Source organism: Patella vulgata, chromosome 9 (assembly GCF_932274485.2).
Source record: "Patella vulgata chromosome 9, xgPatVulg1.2, whole genome shotgun sequence".
NCBI classification, from domain to species: Eukaryota; Metazoa; Mollusca; class Gastropoda; family Patellidae; genus Patella; species Patella vulgata.
The window spans coordinates 31,368,499-31,392,233 of record NC_065887.2 but is presented as its reverse complement, the minus strand read 5'-3'; the positions used below and the strand labels follow the sequence as shown (position 1 = coordinate 31,392,233).

At 32.2% G+C, this 23,735-nt stretch overlaps 1 protein-coding gene and 1 long non-coding RNA gene across 12 annotated transcripts in view; one reads left to right on the top strand and one right to left on the bottom strand.

The window, feature by feature from the left end:
• Positions 1–23,735, bottom strand: part of LOC126807710 (RNA-binding motif, single-stranded-interacting protein 3) — a 153,600-nt gene that overhangs the window by 74,684 nt on the left and 55,181 nt on the right. Inside the window, exon 1 of one of the 11 annotated variants that reach the window (XM_050532473.2) lies at positions 23,180–23,710. The exons of 9 other annotated variants lie outside the window; for them this stretch is intronic. Coding sequence is in view for 1 of the 2 variants with exons in the window: in XM_050532472.2 (XP_050388429.1) it covers positions 10,369–10,419 (51 nt within the window). In the remaining variant the exon portion in view is untranslated. Of the gene's footprint in view, positions 1–10,368; positions 11,006–23,179; positions 23,711–23,735 lie in introns of those variants that run through there. One more of the 11 variants, XM_050532472.2, reaches the window with a different exon arrangement.
• On the top strand, positions 10,321–12,970 carry LOC126807714 (uncharacterized). The gene is made up of 3 exons (XR_007674153.2): positions 10,321–10,459; positions 10,836–11,010; positions 12,418–12,970. It is a non-coding gene; the product is annotated as an uncharacterized LOC126807714 (long non-coding RNA).

The following is a 23,735-nucleotide window of genomic DNA, read 5'->3' as shown; positions in this document are numbered from 1 at the left end:
ATTTTTGGGATATTATAAACCTATATTTCAATGGGTTGACATATAGAGTGTCCACAAACAAAATGTGGATGGACAGAGGTGATGACAATATACATCCACATGAAAATGTATTTATGGGATATACACTTCCATAACACCAAGGTCTTCTATGCATATTATTCTGAGATAAGTAGACTTACATGCACAGGTTTTCATTGTTGAAAAAACTTATGTCTTATGTACACATATGTTGACGCATATACATTATGTATGCCTTACATTATTCACCTTGCAATTTCTGCATGAACAATAATTTTTTTTTTTTACTTATCTTGTTAAGATGGTTGTATAACAGGAGATCAGGGTATATAAATAACAACACCTGTTTGTTGATGAGGTAGACATACATATACAGGTACTTACCTGAAAAACAATAAAAAGCAACGTGTAAATACATTAACATACATCTAAATTATTTAACATGTGCTTACAGAGTCAGGTGATTTAAATACCTATCCATTCAAATTTCCCAACAAATCTAAATAACTTGAGGTCTTAGCAATAACCTGTAACAAATACAGATCTAAATTTATTTTGTTTTTATATTTTTTATGGCTTTGACTGTTGATGCCCAACTCTCTGCAGAAACAATTTACTACCATTATAGGTTTCTTCAGGGTTCATTTCATTAGGCGTTGGCTGTTGACTATTCATACAACCAATAAGAATAGGTATTTTAAGTATTCTCTTCTTTTAATTTGTTTTGTATGGCTAAACAGCATCTCCAAAAAAGAATATATATATATATATATATGGAACAGGGGCTTCTTTGAGGTACCTCCACCACACTCTACTCCAACCCAAACCTATGGAATTGAGCAGCTTCATTTGAACAAAACTTAATACCAAACACCCAAGCAACCAACCATACTACCAAATTTGGTTGAAATCCATTAAGCATCAACTGAATCTTAAGAAGTCAATAAAGTTAACAGATATGTACCGTTGGCTGGTTGGGTTAATAGAGTAAAGGAAACTAAAGACATGCATAATATTTCAGTGTCAAATCACCAATTTGAGTCAAAGAAAGTTTGATGTTCCCTTTCCACATGTAAAAACTGGAATATCAGAAGACAATTAACAAAATTAATCAAAGTCGAGAGTTTCAGATATATTACAAGAAGGCCACAAGTCACTGTTATTTATGCAAAGGTTATTAACTAAAGCTACTATTTCTGTTAAGAGAAAATATATCAGAATATGGTGATTAACTGAACCACAACTAACCACTAGGCCACACCTCTTGATATTTCTTCTGGTAAAAAAGTTTATTTAACAACCAAGAGTACTTGTTTGCTCTTCTTAAAAGCCTTTATATCCAATTTTATACATTTTAATATTTAACAAGTAATATAAAACAAATCATGGAATCGAAAAGCTATTAATCTATCAAAGACCTTAAATAACTAAAAATGAACAAATCCAAATATATAATGGAGTCTCTGTGGTGGTAATTATGTACATTCTAATCTGGCTATATCAATTCATGATTCAAATTCATTAAATGCAAGTGTTGTAGACATAATTAAATAAATCAGTCTATACTTGTGAGACTATAACAACCTAACACTAGCCACAGGATACTTAATATCTAAAAGTGATCACCAACATGTTGGTAATTTTCTTTCACTGGTTAATTATGGCTTTAGTTATCATATGTAATGAAGATTGCTATCATCAATTGTCTGGTGGACAAAGTCAACTGAGTACACAACCTGGTAACATAGTCATCTACATCCAGGTAGGGGATGGGTATAGGAGTTGCATTGTTATCATTGAATTTTTGTTTGAAAATAGTCGGCAAAAAGTAACAAAAATTATGTATGAAGACCATTTTATTCTAGATAAGAATCATGACTCATTGGAAAATTTTGTGCTGTGCCTCCTCCAAAAATATGAAAGATATTGGCCCAATGGTTTAAATCTAAAAAGTTTCCTAATAAGCACATATTCCTATAGAAAGTTGGTTCAAGGGTCATTGACACAATTTGTGGAAGCTGAATTACTCAATGGTATTTTGAGAAGCCTGTCATCTTTTGATCCATATAAAAGGCGATGTCGATTATACATGTTCATTCAGCTTTATTTTCACAATAAACATACAACACAAAGACAGATTGGGTGATATTTTTTTACCTGTAAGATCTGTTAGGGAATGATATGGAATGCATTTAGTTATATAGTGAAGCTGTTATCAGACTTTTTGGGGGGTATTATTATATTTTGCACAGTTCAAACATGCCTTGACAAAAACTCTTTTATTTACTACCGGGACACACATCACTACTTGAGAAATCACAATATATACTCTTCATAACTGAATTTCTACTACATTTAGTTGAGATCCTTCAAAAATACCATTATATATACCATACTTGCATAACTTAACACATGACCCCATTTTATATTTACATTTTAGGATTGTAATATATCAACAACATTTTATAACTGAATAGATGGTGTATATTAAATGCTACTTTCAGTCATTATCATCTGGTACCATTTGTTAATTTATATACTTCTACATAGTTCATTTTTAACTTCTTCAGTTCTTCTTAAAAGTCTAATGATAGTCCATTACAAGTTATATTAATGTAAATGAGGTTTCAAAAAGTCTTTAAACACGTAACTAAAGCATTATGAATATAGGCTAGACTGAATGCTATTATAAATATTTTTGCTTTTTTAATAATAAATAGTAATGTTCATTTCTTAGTAACTAGCTATTTAACAACTCCTATATTTTTTATAATGTTAATTATTAAAGTACATTTACTACAATAATAATGTGTTAAAAGCCTTTTTACTACATATGTACAATAAATTATTCATAAAGTCAACACATTTTTTTTCTTCAAGTGTCTGTTAAAAATATGAATTCAGAATTCATTGAAATTCGTCAGGAAGTACTGAAATGACATATAGATGTTGACCTCGGGGACAGCGTGTACTACTGACGCCCTTTTTAAAAGAGGATTATTTTTACCAACCACCAAGTTGGCCTAATACAAGAATGTTGTCCGATATCACATACTGTTGATGGTTTGTAACATCATTGTTGTCTCTCACTGTCTTGCTCCGGTTTCGTTAATATATTACAAACAAACGCACAATGATCTGTTTTATGCTTTTATGCAAATAATTCCCAATAGTAAATACTTCTTCAGACTGAATTTACATCTCCAATAAATCTTTCGGGTCAAATCCCAACATCCAGATCTTGTAAATGTTAACTGTCATTTTCCAAAAAACAATTACCCAAAATAGAAGTATGTTTTAAAATACATGTAATACGGAAGGAGTTAATTTTCTAATTTGAACAAAGACTGTATGTTCATCAAAAAATCAAAATCATAACTTACTAAATGGTCAGTCAGTCTGACTTGTATAAATATTGTATGGAAATAAATAGTAAACTTATTGCCAATGAAACCTCTACAAATAATTAAAGAATAAGATTTGAAAGAACTAGATTTTGAATTTCACATGAGAATAAAAATTCATTGTATGTGACTACTATTAATTATCTGACCAGTTGAACACTTTGTAGCTTATTAAAATAAGACGATTCACCAGTCAAATATATAATACGTTTATCAATAGACAACTGTTTCTGCTTGTCTGATTTCTATAAGTTGATGTGAGATTTAACGAGGTTTCGCTGCTAATTAATGACTGACTTTAATCTTCTTTCACTGGACATAGAAATAACAATAAACCTAATTTTCGTTATCCTTATCAAATCATATGTTTTTGTACTTTTTCATCATGGGATAATGGGGCTGTACATTTATACAAAACTTGAGGTCAATTCTCACCTAAATATTGGTTGTAAGTTATGTACTATGTAGTATAAAAAGTTTTATCCTATATATATAGCCTTCTGTTGAAGCTTTCAACCCTCATCATAAAAAAACAAATTGAAATAGGTTTTAATGTCTTCTGCACAAATTGGACTAATGAAGGGAATGGAAATTTTGCCCTGGACAGAGACGTTTACGCCAATTCTTCATTGAATTCCAACATCTGAACGACTATATGGTTTTCTCTGCCAACACTTACCATTGTAGGCCTATTAATATTATGAATAGTAAAATTTTGTAATAACTGGCATGGTGAATTTCAGTGTACCATAAACGTTATTTCAAGTATGGCTGACATCAATATTTCTATATATGTATAGACAGCTGTTGGTTGGATAAGTTTACCGATATATGCACATATACACTTGTTTTATCATTGTCTATTAATCTATTCTCGAATAAATTATTTCACATAATCTATGTATTTAACATAATTATCTAGAGTATGCAAATCCAGTTTTACTTTACTATCTGTATAGGTGTCAAATTTCGTCACTTGCATAGAATGATCATTTCACTAATTAAAACGTCCTAGACCTTTGCGCTTTGTAGTCTCATGATGGAAATCTTATAAATCCAAGAGTTGGACCTTTGTTATTCGTTCCATCCAAATAACAAGACATATTTCCATGTAAGCCCCACACATACTACCCCTAACAAATGAGAACAAGCGGTTGCCATGCAAGATACGCCCACATTTTGCAAGAGATGGACAGAGAACAAGCTAAAAATGCAATTTTTCGTACAATCAGGGCCCAGGGACCATAATCCGGGAAGTTTCGGTCCGACATGCACCAATATCAACAGGAACCAAGATCTTTGGGATATTAACATGTTTTAAGTTTGTTAAAATCTGATCAAAATTGTAACCTCTAGAAGGTCCACAACCTTGGTATTACATGTTTTACACTATTTGTGTACAGGGTAGTAGCCATTTTGTCAGGCAGTTTTGGGCTGATTTTCACCAAATTTGAACTCAACCATCATTATGGTGTAACAGTGATATAATTGAATGATTTTTAAAATCAAATAAAAATTTGGAACCCTAGAGTATCCATGAGCTAAAAACACATATTTCATATAATCAGGGGTCATAATCCAGGATGTTACGGTCCGATATGCGCTAATATTTTGAAAAGAAACCAAGATCTTCAGGATAAACATATGTTTTAAGTTTCATTAACATCGGATGAAAATTTTGACCTCTAGAAGGTCCCAACCTTGGTATATGTTTTTTTTATAGTATTTGCGCGCTGGGGAGTGGCCATTTTGTCGAGCAGTTTTGGTCCGATTTTCTCGAAATTCAAACTCAACAGTCATTTTGTTGTATCAGTGATATAATTGTACGGTTTTTAAAATCAAATAAAAATTGTGACCACTGAAGTGTCCACAAGCTAAAAACATGATTTTTCATACAATCAGGTGCCATATGGCAGGAATTATGGTCCAATATGGGCCAATGTCGAAAGGAACCAAGATATTTGGGTTATAAACATTCATTTTAAGTTCATCAAAATCAGATAAAAATTGTGAGCATGTCAATAAGCTAAAAACATGATTTTACGTACAATCAAGGGCCATAATCCATGAAGTTACGGTCTGACACATGCCAATATCCAAAGGAATCGAGATCTTTGGGATATAAACCTATATTCCAAGTTTCGTCGAAATCGGATAAAAATTGTGACCTGTAGAGTGTCCACAAACAAAATGTGAACTGCAGCACAGAAGTCCGGATATACGGACGGACACAATATACATCCACATGAAAATGTGGGCGTAAAAACAGGCATGAAAATTCCTTAAGACATGAACTTAAGACATTCTACCTGAATATTATATGAGGCATACAGCTTTTAGAGTCTTTGATCCCTGGCCATGATAAGCTTCTGTTTTGGCAAGAATGAAGAAGATACCGGTACTTGACTGTCGAATTTACAGGCAGTATACGTATCTGTTCATTCCAAAACCTTTTAAATCAGGTAGTTTTATTAAACTGAATAATATAACTGAATGAAATCATTTTTATTAATAGTTTAATTTGTACCTTAGGCCGCGGTTAATGAATTGTTTGTGGTTAATAATTTTAACCAACACAAGGAAAACACAAAGCACAGAAAACGAAGATGGCTAACTATAATAAAAAGACAGGCAGCACCAATCAGTCAGTTCAATCAACAACGAATCACCTGATGATAGTGATATGGATTGTACAAAATGATTGTTGGGATTTATTACAATCTACTTTCAGCTTGACAGATCCCTAAATCCCTCCACGACAGTCGACACAAGTCAAGTATCAGCCGGTCAACAGACCAATATTGAATAAGATAGAATAGTCACGCAAACTACCATCAAGCTGCTGGGATGAACTCAAACTAAGCCCAGGTTTAATTGATTGATGAATTATTATGGCTGTGCTTGATGGTCTTTTAGTCTGGATCAAATCAACTCAACAACATGGCTACTTAAAACAAGGCCATAAAGGCGATGTTAGAATGGTTGGTTCTATAATTTGTCATTGTACTGCAGGATATCAGATCTAATAAATTTCTCCTTTATTAGTTGAGAAAATATTATCAGACATCGAAATGGATATTGTCGGGTCAATTGGTTTACTAATTGCAAAAAATTTGAAATGTATATCTTAAACACAATAGTACACTGGCAGGTCACGCAAGTCAGAAGTTACATAGAAATGTTTCAACCAACATATGTGCATGTTAATGCTCTCATTGTGGTTAAACATTAAAAAAAAAAATTTATTCTTCATAAAATTCAGTTAAAATGAACAAATAGATGAAAATATGACATAAACACACTTAAATCCACTTGTATTAATTTGTATTATTATAAAGATTATAGCTAACAGCAAGGCAGACAAGTCAATTTTTCTAGTCAACAGACAAATAAACATAAAACGTGATGTAAAAACTGTTTTTTATCATTTAATCTATTGATTACCTTTTGTTATCTTCATTTTTTTTTTTATCAATTATCTCAAAATATCTAATATTATATAAATCGTTTCTTTAAAACAATAAGATAGCAAAATTAATATGACTAATAAGTTAAAGTAACTATCCAAATATGCTGAGAATGACTTTAATATTTATTAAGAATTGAATAATATTGGTTTTATCTTGCTAGAGAATAAAATCAATTTAGGCAATGTTAAAACTTTGACTAAAACATTTAAAAGGAAACAGCCATTTCATTGGATGGGAGTTAAAATCCCAATAAAGGTTTTAGTTTGAACCAATCAAAAGGCTGCATTTGTAAAATATTTTAGAATAAGTTTTTGTAAAGAAAGCCCACGGAGAAAATTTGGTAATTTCTACAAATCTGCATTAATGGGATTGTTTCTATGCTTATTTTGCATATTTTGCTGCTCTACACCTACATGTGACCACATTTTTCCAATACCTATTCACAACTCAAAGATGCAACATCTCATAAATCTTACAACAAGCTATAAGCTATTTTCTGTGAAATACGATGAAAATTTGCTGTATACAATTTTAAATTCTACTTTTTTTTTATCTTACCTGGTACTAAAGACCATAGACTGCACATTTCCTCAAAATCAGCCTGAATCACATTGACAATTTTTAACCATGTGAGTTCAATATAAAACTATCAAGATCATCTTGACATAAACTTTATTAAAAATGTTGCTTCTTTAATTCGATTTAATCAAACATCACCTCTATTTCCTTGGGACTCTTGGACCGTAAAATACAAGCAGACATACAATATACAATCATAGATAATTTCCAACATGGGCAAATCAGCTATAATCAAATAAAAAAAACTTATTCCACAAATCTTTTTAACGAAATCAGAAAATCTTTGTGGAGGAAGTTGAATAGATTTAATCAATAAGAAAACGAGCAAAATTCATCAGAGGGAATCTGTGCATCGCAGAAATCAAGTGATATTGAAATGAGGCGAGATGATGTTCGAACTGGATGTATAGCAAGAAAGATAATGGCTTATTCTAGTTTTAATGTTTGTCAGGGAATACAGAGTTGGAGAATGAAGACAAATGGAAGTTGAAAGCCCCTGAGAGATGATAACTAGTAAAATGTGCCAGTTATTATTTGTTTTAATGGTGCAGTGGATAATATAAGGGAGGTATGACTCATCTTACCACTAAGAAATGAGAGAGAAGTTTTTGGCTTTTTGGTGGAAGTAATCAGTAATGTACGTAGGCCTATCAAGTTTTATCAGACGGCAATGACTGATCACTTCCATTCATACAACAACACTTGTTGCTCTTTGATTATCCAGCCTGTTAACTGGTTGTGCTATCAAATCAATAGCTTAAAATAGATCAGCTTAATAACTTGTTGCACTTTTTAAAGATTAGGTTATCCAGACTGTTAAATAGGACTCCACTGGGGCTATTAGTTTTATTAGGATTTCAAAGGATGCTGCATAAAAAGAACAAATGACTTCAATGATTCAATTTCTGGGGATGATTGAAACATTTGCAAGTGATGGCAATCAGTGAGAACATCAGAAAAACATCTTTCCAAATCAATCCATTCTGTTTGAAGGAATTAAACAACAAAATTTACAAAAGCATGATTTAAACTAATCTTGTTGACAGATCAAAAAGCAATGTGTTTGACATTATTTATTGGTTAACACAACAGATAAATAAATCTAAATATTGATATTAATTAGTAAAACAGCATTTAGTTATATTTGCAATTATTGAACTACAAGCAGCCATTTGTGTTTTTTTTTTGTAATTTGTTAATATTGATTTTAGTAATTGATGTAGTAATTAGTGAACATTTATTCGTTACTTCCAGTACTTCCTTACGCGATATTTAGTCCATAAAATTTGCTATGCAACAATTATAAAATTTGTTGTAATAACTTTTATGTTGTAATTGATCCACAATAAATGGTTATGTTGTAATTAGTCTGCAAAACTTGAAATTAATGCACAAAATTTGTTATGTTGTAATGAATAGACTAGTATATTACGGTATATAACAAGTCGTTACAACATGTCTACAACTACAAGTCACTTCTTGTTGCTCTGAAGTAAAATAAATTCCAGCAATATTGATAAAGTGTTAATATTCAAAGAGTATACACATTCTGCCTCAAGTTATTATTCTTCCACTTGAATTCAGTTTTAGGGCTGTTAGTTGTTGGTCTAACTGATTTTCCTTTTTTTTCACAAGTAAACTGTGCATTTACATATTGTGTAAAGCACTGGTAATTTATTACATTGCAAGAATTTAACTAACAAATTTATATTGTAATCTGTTATATAGTTATTATGGTGGACTGGTAATTTGTTACTTGTCAACTTGGGGATAGTTACTTGTTCCATGTCTTAAATAGTTTGGTCATAATCAAATAAGTCATGGTTATGATGTAATGAATCACTAGATATCTGTGTAACCATGTTAACTTTGTAACTCAAAGAATCAAATTTGTGGATGAATGAAAACTAAAACTACTAACTAATAAAGGAGCATAATGTTGTAGCCTGCTTTTTCACATAAGGAAAAGTGAAGTTACTTCTTTTAATGAAAAGACACGTTATTCTTTAACTTCTACCAGTATCTGTCACAAACGAATGTCTATACACGAAATCTGAATCATTCTTTTAATCAAAAGTGAAGAATATTTGCCAGTATTGACGCCAACACGATTCACATCAGCAGAACAATAACACTTCTGTAGCTCAATGTAACACTCAAGTCATGGTCTGTCAGTAAAGAACACTAATTAACTCTAGGGAAATCTATCATCTTTAAAGATAACTAAAACCTTTCTTAGAAATTATATAAAACTGATAAATAGCTAATGATTTTAAAGGTTGATACAATGAAACTACATCATCATCTAAAACAATTTAATATAATTTTATATATATATACAGATGTTATAGGGAATTTACAGTAGTAACCCTGTGTGTACTAAGAAGGAAATGTTTTTAAAAGCATAAAAAACCTTAGTCAATCAACCCATACTTTTAAAAGAAAACAAAAAACAAACAGAAAATGAAAATGAGGAAATAACATTAGAAACTAAATCACAATGCAACCCAAAACTGTCATCACTTAACAGTTAAATTTATTAAATAGTTTCTATCTGAATTAGAAAGTATTCACCTCAGTTAATTCGTCACATCTTGTGATACATTTTTCAATTCATAATTTATGAATGACAAGTTCTTTTATATTCTTCTTCGAAGCCTTTTCAGCATTTAATATCACAAGATATTACCAAAAATATTTACAAATGTACATGGATTAAGAAGGTGTGACTCAAAATAATTTTCTCAGAATTACATTTTTAGATAATTAAAAGAGAAAACTTATTCTAAGATCTAATCTTAAAACGCCATAACTTTATCACACCCTGTGACTAAATGGAAACCTTGGCCTTTACAAAATGTAGCAAAGTTTATAATCGAAATAATTAACAAGCTTACCAGTGTGCTGTAATTGATGAGTGCTTGTCCTAAAAGTGCTCCCTGATACATGAATAATGGTGTTGGTTATATAAGAATATATAGACAATAGGTAAGTAATATATATATCTACAGGTGATATATAAGTTCTAGTCAGCAACCAGGCAAAACTATAAATGGTAGGTATGTATAACTAGACAGTAGGCTGTGTCAACTCTAGTCGTCAACCAACAAACGCGCACAATCACTTAAACTCAATAACGGGTACAGTTTCTCTTAAACAAACATTCACTATACGTACATGTGTCTACATAGGAAATTTATACACGTTTACTGTCACTGCTCAGGTTAAATCCACTTAATGAAATAAAATCAAATAATTTCCAAAGCACATTAACGATTTCCAGATCACTTCTATAATTCTTTTTATGATGAACTGTTAATAACTATAGACTGTGTTATTTCATGTACTGTATCTCACATCACAGGTGGGATCTCCATCAACTATCTTTTAGTATTCAATTCAACGAGTCCAACCTGACACCCACCTTAAAATTACAGTGTTAGACGAGTTGACAAGATGGTTTAAGAGATGGTTGAATAAAAGATGTCGACTATATATAAACTCCTTTAGAATGCAGATAAGCTTCTCCTCCAAGCCAGGTGAGGGCAATCTCATCTAATTACACAATCTTAAGAAATTAAAGACCCTTTATCAAAATGGCTGTGTTTCGTATTAAATTCCCAAGCAATGTTTTACATCACCAAGTGAAATGTTCAAATATTCAGCGTAACTAAATCTAATAAGGAATTTCAAATTCACAGACGGTGAACTATTCCCCAAATCACACAAGTTGAAAAGTTAAAGGCGACAGCAATTTTGACTCTTGTCACATGAAGACTAGGAAACCGCATACGACCAGGTTTGCTTTAAACTAACAAAATTACTGACAGCAATCAAACGGGCAAAATCAAGTTAAAGAAAGCCGCAAGATAGTCGGTTAAACACAAGATACCGATTGTAAAATATTTGTTTAACCAAAGGTAGAGAGACAGACAAAAATACCATTGAACCAAATAAGAGGCAGAAGTCAGCTCCAGTTAAACTGTGTTTGATGCGACCTTGACACTATCATGAACACATCCATGACAGTTTATTACAAAAAGAAAATTTGTATTATGTTTCAGCATGGACCTTATATTATAAGGTCCATGGTTTCAGTCCAACTGATGTATCTGTACTAGCAAAATAATTTTTAACGTTGTCCATAAAGCAAATTACCCGTCTAAAAAATTCTTGAAATCAATATCTGTAGTTTTAATAAAGAGATTTACTTCAAATTATCATAAATGTAAAACTTTTAAAATCAGTAAAAACATATTTGAAAACGTATATGAAGGTTAAAGTGAAATCACACCATGATTTACACTTGGCATGTTTTCTGTTTCACTGAACGTGTCACATGGGGCTATTCAACTTCCCATAGCAATACCAAGAACTGTTTTTGTATTTGTGCATTTGTCAAATTCTCCTGTCTAGGTTGAATTAAGACAACTTAAAGTACTAGGTAATGAAAATATTTCAACAATGTTTTGGGGTGGTTGTGTGCATGTGAAGGGGGGGGGGGAAATTTTAAATTTAACCGTCTATAGCATCTTCATTGATTTGTTTTTATAAAGTTCTGTATCTATGTTACGTCACGTCAATAGTATGTATCAACCTATCTGTTTAATAAAGTGTTTCAACATTATTTAAAATCTAACAAAGAAAGTGGGAGAAATTAACTATCCACTGGGACTCCAATGAAAGTTTTCTAAATATGAATGTTGCATCAAGTTAACACTGGGAGTAAATGTGGCAACCTTAATATAGACTCAAGACGATGTTTGTTTAATGAATGTAGAGCAGTAAAAGCAGGTATTGCCACATGCCTGATATAGTCTTAGTGTCAACACACAGTAATCTCCAAGCAGTCAACTTAAAAAGGCCATACTGTGCTTTACTAGATGGACTGTCATCATTCTCCATGGCCTGATGACATTAATACCATTTACTTATATTTCTTTCAGTAGACCTTGCCTGAGAAACAAGTTACCTGGTATTTCAAAATGGGACAGAAATAAGGTAAACAACCGCGGAGTTGAACTCGGGACGGATATTTATTTAAACATATAAATTTACAAGTATCATCATTAACTTAAAAAGTTATACAACCTCTGTACTAGACTTTTTATCATTATATAACTTAATTCATATACAGAACACAAATGAAAGTAGTTTAACAAGAAAACCTGGTAAATGTAAAGATAATGTTCAACCCCCTTGACAACTGCCTGTATAGAATCCTCTTGTTTCTACTAGAGATTTTAGCAGCACAATAGATTAATTCTATTCTCAATATTGACCAGAAAATTACCCTGCTTTGATTTTCTCTCCTGATTCATTGCAAACAAATAGTGAAAGCATTAAGAGTACCAAATATCTTTACGAGAACAGAAACTATAGAGTGTTACATCTGTGCCATCAATCATTCTCATTGTAGTATTTGAATGAACAGGTTGAGTTTAAAATGATACATGTGTACCATAGCTTACTAAATAAATATTCCCTTTCAAACTTTTAGTTTTAATAGTCCTGAGTTATCAAAGAATAAATCTAATATTTATACTATAACAGAATTATGAAATGAAATGGGGTTTAACATCCTCCTACTGTTCTGCACCGACTGGGCTAATGAGGACAGGACCAGGTTTAAGATATATTAATTAAATGTTTTTTTACAATATCATATACAAAACTGGACAAGCATACAAAGCCAAAATACAAACATTCAATATGTCTTGATCATTTATTAGTTTTCTAAATTTGAGAACATATTATATTTTATATATTTGTCTGATTCATTGATAACAAAAATTATCACTAATGATGTCCCTTAGTGGATGAGTGGGATCTCTACCATTAGCGGCATCCCACGCTTACCACAAGTTTCATAGATCTGGACTTATCCATCAAGTATGTGTTGGATCTGAAATCTTGGCAGTCAACAGATTCAGGGTGGGGCTTTTGCAAAATGGTGATATCTATTATTGTCCATAACATGTCACTATGAGACATTCTATTTGGGATGTCATCTATATGCTGCATTGGAAGACTTTGAAATAAAATGTTTGCTTGACAATGTGATAGGACTAAGTTAGACCTTTCTGTATCTGTAAAGCTGTTGTTTCCGGTTACCATAGAAATAAATGATGAATATTTCTATTTTGTTTACGTTTTGTTCAACAAACAATTTATTTGTTACTGAGTCGGCAGAAGCTACAATAATGGAAGCTTGACTAACAACTAACTAGATATGTATTTTAAGTGCAATGACTCCATGGACAAAAAATACAGATAGTAAATAAAAACTACTAAACCTTAAATATTTTAGAACAATGGATACATTGTACATGTCTACATACTGCTCACACATGGTTAAAGTAAAGGAAAAGTGAGAGACTTTTAGAGAGAAAAGGATAACCTTATGATTGAATCCATAGCCTCTTGGGAAAGATCTACATGTCTGTACTGCATCATCATGAATTAGAAAAGTTACCCAGTTCACATTTTTTCAGAATGTTTTGATTGCCAACACTTTGTCCCCTTTAAATTTTATATTTTCTTACTGCTACAGGCCTGTAACATGTATATATTTCTAATTTTCTTGTTCATATACAGTTAAGTTTCATTGGTGTAAAGATTTTTGTATTGTTTGTTCTGATATAATATATATTTAAAGTTTATTAGTTGTAGATCACAGATGAATAATAGGACCTAATAAAGGATCCAAGTTTCTTTGAAGAAAAAGGAGGATATTATAAAGTCCATGGTTTTATCACATTAAATTCTCTACTATATGGAATTTCAACTGTTAAGTTTTTTTTATATGCACACCAACGTATACATGCTTGGACGGTATTTACTGCAATCTGAATGACTTGCAACATTTTGTCAGCTCCACAGGTACTTGAATATTTCCTAGCTTTGTCTCAGCTCTGAGATTTAAACTCAGCACCTTGTTATTATTGTTTGTAAAGATTTATACTGATCGCGACTTAATTAAATGTTTTAATTGTTTCTAGACCTAGTTATATCCAGGCATTATCCTATTAATAGCCCTAATCAACCAGCAATAAACTTTTAAGATTAATACATTAGACTGCCATTCCAGGTGGCAGAACCGAGAAACACATGGAGGACTGTTTTACATCATGTCAATGACAGCAGTTAGATTTAAAAACAAAAATATCAATCCCAAACGTCTTCATGGAAGATTTCAACTTGAAATTACCCTCTTCGTATCTGACTCTACTGATAAATAAATAAAAATAAACATGGGATAAGTAGATATAAACATCCAGTCTTATCTACAAGGTGTCATAAATCTTGTGGTTAGGCAGGAATATGAATAACTTCTTTTACCAAATTTCTGCTCTTCACATTACAGGATTTAACAATCATAAAGCTAACTTCTTATCACGGAGTACATCCCGTCAGATAAACAACTCCAATCACATTTTAAAAAAAACCCTCATCATTTATAAATTTATTAGCTAGATTACAAAATACAAGGATTCTTTATATCTTTTGAAACACATCTGGACATCTAGTAAAACTGGTTTTTGGAGATGCATGTAGTTATCTATCATCTCTTCATTTATTTCTAGTATTACGCAGTTTAAGCAGGTCACAAATAGTTTGTAAATATGAAAACAAAATCAAAAATCTAACTGCAATATAGAGAACTCAAACTAATTTTAAGCCAATGCAGGATTTCTTGTAGTCATCTAAAGCTTTTTTTTATCATAATGCATACAGCATATTCAAGTTAACCATTAGATTTGACCCTCTCATAAGCAAACTGAACCTTTGAGTTTATAAAATAAATATCTTGACTTGGATGACTACCAAGAAAATTTGGAAAATTATACCTTTCTTTCAGTTTATTTTTACCTTATTTGCAAAAAGAGAGAAATGGGGTTTAAATCCACTCAACACAAATTAGGTAACTTTGTGACAAACAGATAGTACAATCTTATTTAAATAATTCGCTTGAATGGAGTAAACCCACAAAGTTAGCCAGCCTACTCTACTCTTTGTCACAAGTGTGGGATCGTAACCATGCCAATTGACTCAGTGACAGACCTTATGATCTAAGGGGCACCCCTATTTACAATCATCAAAGAAAATTGATGCTCTTGGAATATTCATTTATTCCCATAAAATGTAAAAGATTTTATGTAATTGGACAATAATTATTATAATATAATACTGTTGAGGATACTCTCAAAATAAGAGATGTAACTATATTAATCAGTAGTACCATCCATCCTATTAAAGGACATTGAATTAAAGCTCCTGGTTATTGTACCATATATATGTGATTTGGTAAATATTAACAAGTCTGAGTTAATTACTTGTTATAAGCTTCTATTTTCTTGTGTCAACTAAATATTTCTGTGTCCACGTGTTGCTCGACACAGCTAACATATTTAACATAATTACATCAGCTTACAACGTTACCCCAATATCTGAGCAGTGGGTTACTTTGGTCACTTGGTAACCTATACCAAGATGGCTATTTGTTTAAGTAAGGACTTAAAGATTGTGGCTGACCTGTCAAAGGTCACAGTTCAAAGGTCTTTGGCCCGACACCCAGATCTGGCAGTGAAACCTTTCTATTGACACTTGGTGACATTTTGCAACAAGATATCTGGACCTCGAATAACCTTCTGACATTATTGACATAGTTGTCTACAATTCTAGGGGTAGGTCTAGATTAGTTCAGTTATTAGAAATATTGAACAGACAAGAGAGAGAGAGAGAGAGAGGGAGAGAGAGAGAGAGAGAGAGAGAGAGAGGGAGGACCACTGATATGGATCAGTTTAATTTTAATAATTCACTTGGGTTTAGTGGTCAGCCAGTGGGAAGAAATAGGAATCTCTGGATAGAACCCACGAGGTTGGGCTGGCAATTTTACAACTTGTCATGGACAAGTTTGGGATCAAACCCATGTTTATGATCTATTGCTGACAGTAGATTTGCCCCCATAGCTATTGTAAGTTGTTACTAAGGAAAACAATATATTTTTACTGACTTGTGTTGGCAGGTCATGTCAACAAATGATGCATTTGGGATGTTAATCATTATGGAAATGACTACAACTACAAGGAACATAAACTCAATTATGACTTGTTTCTCATTTTCTAGATATACCATGGACCTTATGTATTATAAGGTCCATGGATATACCAATATTGTCCCCACTACAATGCATCAACAACATTCACACATTTTAGAACTTTGCATCTGATTGATTCAAGTGAACTAGTAAATGGCTAATTCTTCATGTGAAAGGTTTTCAAGTGTTGTTTTACCAGAAATCAACAGTATTGTGACGAGTTCCTTCAGAAGTGATTTTGTCACAGAAAAATATGAAATGAAAATTAAATGAAATAAGATTTAATGTCCTACTTTTCTGAGCCATCCAGGCTAACAAAATTGGGCATATGTCATGCCTTGTGCTCTGAGGGTTATTTGGCCTTAGCAACGCTATGGTCTACTCTTACTACAAATACCAAGTCAAGGGTTATGTGCATGCCAATTTGTAACAGGGACCTCAGTTTTCATCCAATCCGAATGGCTAGACAATGTTGCTCGCCAAGAGGAATATAAAAATAAGAAGGGAATTTTATTTTAATAATCTATATGAATAGAAGATGATATCAGGTCTATCAATGTCAAGACAAATTGTGACAATGAAACAGGAAGGGGAATCGATATAACAATTAAAGTAATGTCTGATGTGGTCAGTCATTGGTCATCTCATGTTAAAGGATGTAGAATAATTGATTTCTGACCAGTGGTCAGCAGGTTATAGATGCTATTAATGTTTGTCAGATGGGTTATAAAATTAACAGCAAGTAATTATTTATTGTTTATTACTAAGTGGATTTCATCAACATACAGTTTGTTTTCAATCACTACAATATTGCTTGCAATCAATTTGCCGAAATCAACAGTCATATCTAGCTTTTGGACACTGGATATTCGTGTCAGTTACATTGAATCCATCAATTTTCTATACTGAAATGCAAGTGATGTATTATGCTTTTCATCAATCTCAAAAGATCTAACAATGTTGTCAAGTAATGAAGTATCCGATCATGGCATTGTAAATCTTTTAGTTGAAACAAAAAGCCAAATATTTATACTAAATAACATATTTGTGCATTGACATGGTTCTACGACATAATCAAGGGCAATAACTCTAAGAGCATATATCAATTTTAAACAGATCACTGAAATTCAACAGGCTTCTTCATTTCAGTTATTGTTAAACAACACACAGATCTGATAATAATGTAGACTGTAGATTGCTCACAAGAAATTAATTACACAATACAGCACAAAAGAAACTCACAAGCATGTCTTACTTCTATCTATAGTAATATTACTAACAACCAAGCAGTAAGTCCTTGAATATAAAATTCAAATATTTGATAATTGACCAGATGTCACTGAGAGAGTATTAAATGATATTGGTAGATATATTTATGTTTTACATACAGAACGACGTGTAATTACATATTAAATATTACATTGGTGACATCTGCTGTTCCATGCAGAATAAATACTCACTTAAAAAATAGGCTGAATATGTGCTCCCAAACATTAACATTAGTGAGGCGCTTGCATTGTCAAATGATTTTTAATCGTAAATCAAATCATATGACAGAGTTAATTATGCAGCAATAATTAAGCTAATGTAGTGATATTATCTTGATATACAACAAATGTAATGTATAGGTGTATCTAGTTTGTTAAATCTATTGTTATCTATTATCTTTGCATGCATTATTTTTGAATACGTAATGTCAATGATCATTATTTGAAGGATTCTGAATCCTTTCAAAACTGCAATTATCAGTACAAAAATGGTTCAGTTATGTTCAGTATTTACAGAGGAGTTGAAAATTTTACAACATTCATCCTCCTCTGAGGACAATATGAACAAGACAGTGCCACCTTGTTAAGTTTTGGGTAATTTTGATTGGCCGGTTTTTAATCCAAGTGAATCCAAACTGGGAGATTATCTACCATTGATATCTTGGTTTCATTTTCTTAATTAAATGTTATTTGAATACCTGATTAAGTTGTGAAAAATGTAATGACAAGATTAATTTGAGACCTATTTTATGTCTGTATGGTCTATTTGAGGGAAATAAATTGTGTATATTCTTCTTAAAATTCCAATTATTAAGGATTATTTACATATACTGGCCAAAATGAAGTAGGGTTGATGAAAATGGCCAATTTCCACTTTAAATCTGAATAATAATTGCAAATGAAGAGTAAATGTTAAACTGACATTAATGACTATTCATTATAGTTTAATATAAACTCAAGCAGCATGACTACAATATTCAACATGTGGGTGATGAGTAGGCAATCATTCTATCTGATTCTATTTATAGATCTAAAATCAGTCTGACCAATAATGGTAGTCACCAGTCTAAAATAATCACGAACATGGTTGAGTTTTGAAATACACCTGTATTCATTTGGCAATTCATACTTCCAATACACAAGGGAAGAAGTTTGGTAACTAATCGATTTCCTTAATCAATTTTTTCGGACCTATTTAATATTCAATGTGCCTCCATTTCGTTACTGATGATTTCCCAAGTAAAAAAAATTCTTCTTAGTCTGCATGTAGCATGAGGGAATACTCATAAATCTTTAATTAATAAATTCACTTAGAAATATGTGTCATTATTTAATGTATGTATTTCTTGAGTTACAAATATGTTTCATACAGATTGGGTAATAACTTTTGTCGTTTGAGCGTTCACAAGATTCAACAAAGTGAAACACGGGCCATAACTCTAGATGTAATTAACAGAAATTTGCTGAAACTAAATAGGCTTGTTCATACAGATCAGATAATAACTTTTGTCGTCAGAGCATTCGCAAGGTACAACATAGTGAAACAACGGCCATAACTCACGGCGTAATTAGCGGAAATTGTTGAAATTCAATAGGCTTCTTCGTTTCACTAATTCAAATGATGCATATAAATTATAAACAGATCGGATGATACTGTTGTCATTAGATCGTTCACAAGATTCAAGAAAGTGAAACAAGGGCCATAACTCTAGATGTAATTAACGGAAATTGCTGAAATTCAATAGGATTCTTTGTTTTACTAATTTAAATTATGCATATAAATTTCATACAGATCGGTTGATAACTTTTGTCGTTAGAGAGTTCACAAGGTGCAACAAAGTGAAACAAGGGCCATAACTCTAGATGTAATTAACGGAAATTGCCGAAATTCAATAAGATTCTTTGTTTTACTAATTTAAATGATGCATATAAATTTCATACAGATCAGTTGATAACTTTTGTCATTAGAGCGTTCCCAAGGTGCAACAAAGTGAAACAAGGGCTATTACTCCAGAAGAAATTAACAGAATTTATTGAAATTAAATAGGCTTCTTCATCTCACTGATGCAAACAACATATATCAATTTCAAAACAATCAGATGATAAATGTAGTCTGTAGAGTGGTCAGAAGAAATTGTTGATGAATGGCGGACGAACGTACCGACAGACGGGCGGACAGGGGCGATGGCAATATAAGACCACATTTCCATGTGAGCGTATAAAAACGATTTAAACTTTGGTTCCAGGCCCTCTTGGATACTTTATATTGAACTGTTGAAATCATGTAATCATCCAAAGCATACCATTGATATTACTTGGACCAAATTACCTAAACCAAACAGGTTACCGATCAACATTTGTATTCATACTGATAAGATTAGAATTTTTGTAAGAAGATAAAATAAATTAATCTGTTTGCCGGTACCACATCTGGTCACATCCACCTGCACACATAAATACAATATCTTCCTTTTTTAGTCAGCGATATATAGTGAGATGCAGCAAGCCCTTTAACATGGATTACGATAATATGTTGACTTTCAGTTTTTACCCCAAACCGATCCTACTTTTTACCTAACTAATTTACTGAACTTCATTCTGTAATGTGAACGCAAATTATCTACATGAAAAAAGTGCAGTTGAAATAATTTAAGCAGATGTATATGAACATAGCCCTAGCATGGCATACCAAACATCCTTTGTGTTTATTTTAAGTCCTTCAGTTCTAATCTATTTAAAAATTCCACAACATTGGCCAAAAATAGCTCCTTAGCAATAACCAACACTGTGTTTTATGATAAACTATCATGATGAACAGCTGTTAGAAATTAACGTCCTTTATTTAACTGTGTATATTCAAAGTTGACCTTACATTCCTCACAGTACCAATCTTAAAGCCCTGGGGGTACCACTTCATTTTACAACTAAATCATCCTACACACCTCACAATTTCCTTTTTGATAATTGAAAAGCGTGCAGAAAAACTTAACTCCATTCAAACCTCAGCCGAGCATTCATCTAAGAAATATTTCATAAAAAATCTCTAAAACATGCCAACAACTGCAGACAAATCTTATCCACCACTGACAACATTACAAACCTCCCATTACATTCCTGTGATCATAAGAAAGGTTGCCAGGCAATGAAACATTATGCCTACAGCAGCTAAGTTGTCTGAGCAGTCCACAAAGATTGTTTCAATGTGAATCATTAGGTAAATAAAATGGAAATTCAGCATGCTGTATAACATTATTAGTACTTTGACAAGGTTCAATGAAATAATCAAGGGAAATAATGATTGAAATTCAATAGGATTCTTCGTTTCAATAGTCTGAAGATCAGATGATAATCCTTATGGATAGAGCATTCAGAAGATTTTACAAAGTGGAGGAGGGTCGTAACTCTGAACTCACTATGTGGCTGTCAAAAATGAGAAGTGGTATGACATGTTCTTGAAAGAATAAGCATATGCTGTGTACAACACCGGACTCAAATCACTAAATGGACTTCAGAAGATAAGGTCACTTACTAAATGATACCAGTTCCTGCAAGACAACAAATTTAACCTAATCTGTACCTGGCCACTCATTAATCTTTTTATAGACAACTTTCAACTAAGACTTTCTTAGCTAGTAAATCATGTCTCACATAAAGTTCAGAAACAGAGAGTATGGTGTGATGTAAGGAGAGTTTAAAAAAAAGTCATTTCAAGAACTGCATAACATATGAAATTTTGTCAACACCCTTTAACAAAATAAAGATCCATGCATGTTTCATTTGTGTAACAGACATTCACTGAAGAATGTAACATAGGTCAGGATGTTTGGAATTGTTATATAATAGCACCACTTGCATTACATTGCACCACTAACCCCATTACACAATACAATGTAGCCAGCAAATCATTTAAAAGCAATTTTTATTCTGAATTTAATATGATCTGATGATAATTCACCAAGATAATATTGCTACATTCATATGACCGTCAGATTTTCAAGAAAATTATACCCATCAAAAAGAAGGATGGTTGTACCCTGGAACTAAAATTAGAAATCCATTTCTATAGAATTGTAATATATGATTCCTTTTTGTTTATATTAATTAAAATAAAATTTGTCTTTTTTTCTCTTGTTAATTAACAAGACATCACTAGGAAGAATTTGCCTTTGGAGCAAGAAAGTTCCAAATGTCTATGCATGAGTGGATCCAGGAATATTTGGATGGGAAGGAGTGGAATGGGGAGGGGGGTGTGTGGAACCAACCCCAAATGGACACATTTTCTGTGCTCTAACCAGTGCAAGATTATTTGCTTTTTGGACTTTGCCTTCACTTGAGTATCTATACAAAAAGGGCCAAATGCCTTTCTGATAGACAAATTGTTAATAAATATTATTATTTTACTTCTAATATTAACGTGTGGTATGTGTCCCTTGCCCAACCTCACATGTACCTTTGTTATGGATATTTCGCATTATTACCCCCGATTTTTATCCCATCAGGTTTATAGATCTATTCATCAACATGCCATCTAACACTCATTCATAATTCCTTCCTTCATTCATCTGTATGTTAGTTTTACTACTTGTTATATTCTGTTAAATTAATCATGTACATGCAGCAACTGCAACAGTTTGAGCAGATTATACATATATAATCACAAAACAATTTATCATATTCAGGACTACAGGCGTGGGTGATGATCAGCTGGAGCAAGGACCCTTAAAATCAATAAATAAAATGCTCCAATTTTCCCTTTGTGATGCAAAAAAAGATCAACTAAAAAAAATAAATTGATTTTAAAATTGATTTTTGTTCGATTTCACAAAAAGAAAACCATCTTGCTGAGGGTGGATACTGATTGGTGAGCAAGCATTTTGCCCTGGGGATTGCCACCTTGCTGGACAGCCCTGATTGTGTCTCTAACTCTTATATCCAATCCACAGGCTAACATTTGTTTGGTTACTTTTGGTTCTATGTCTAAAAAATTCTAATAATCTATGAGATTATCAACTGTCTAAGTTGAACAACAACAGAAAAGATACCTCTCGAGCTCTATCATGAATGAGTTCATTTTCAGTTGGCTTGCTTAAAAATTTTGGGGGAGAGGATACTGCAAATCATATGTTTGTCAAATATCCAAATTTGAATTCTTTCCCATAATTTTATCTCAGTTGTTTTGTCAATGCTATGGAATCCACTGTTAAAGCAAATAAACAGAATAAAGATGGATGACCAAATGTCAGTCCTGAAATGACCTAGTTGTGATCAACAGAAATTCAACCCCAATGATCTTTTTTAAAACCACAATATATTTACATGAGAGACAATTAATCAACTTACCAGATTAATCTTGAAATAATGAATATAACTCAAAAATCTATATAAATGGATTAGATACACACACCCTCTAGTCCAAGTTCCAAAACTGTTGGCTGGCTTTTAAAAGTGGTTGAACTAAATTATTCCAACAAGTGGTAGCATAACTGTTGAACACAATGGTAATAGACAGCCCTCTTTCTGTGTACTGCTTACAGCCTTCAGGCTATCAATCTTATGTCCCAGGATAGAAATATTAATACCACGTTCAAACAGACCAAAAGTCGGCAGACCAGTTACTCTAATTAGCCAGCAGAAAAGTTGCAAATATTTCTGCCGATTGATGGCGTAAACTTACTCAACTGCTGATCAGAAATGTGATTCCAATGAAATTGTGATTAAACTAGTGTTAAAGTTGTCGAGTGGTCTATACATAGAATTAATTATAACTACCACTGCTAGAGACCTGTCTATTTAGGATAATAGCAGCTAGGTCATACATTCGGTTGTGCCTGTGATTAATAAAGCGGTGTGTGTATATATCTTATAATATAACTAAATTATGTGCTACAATAACTAT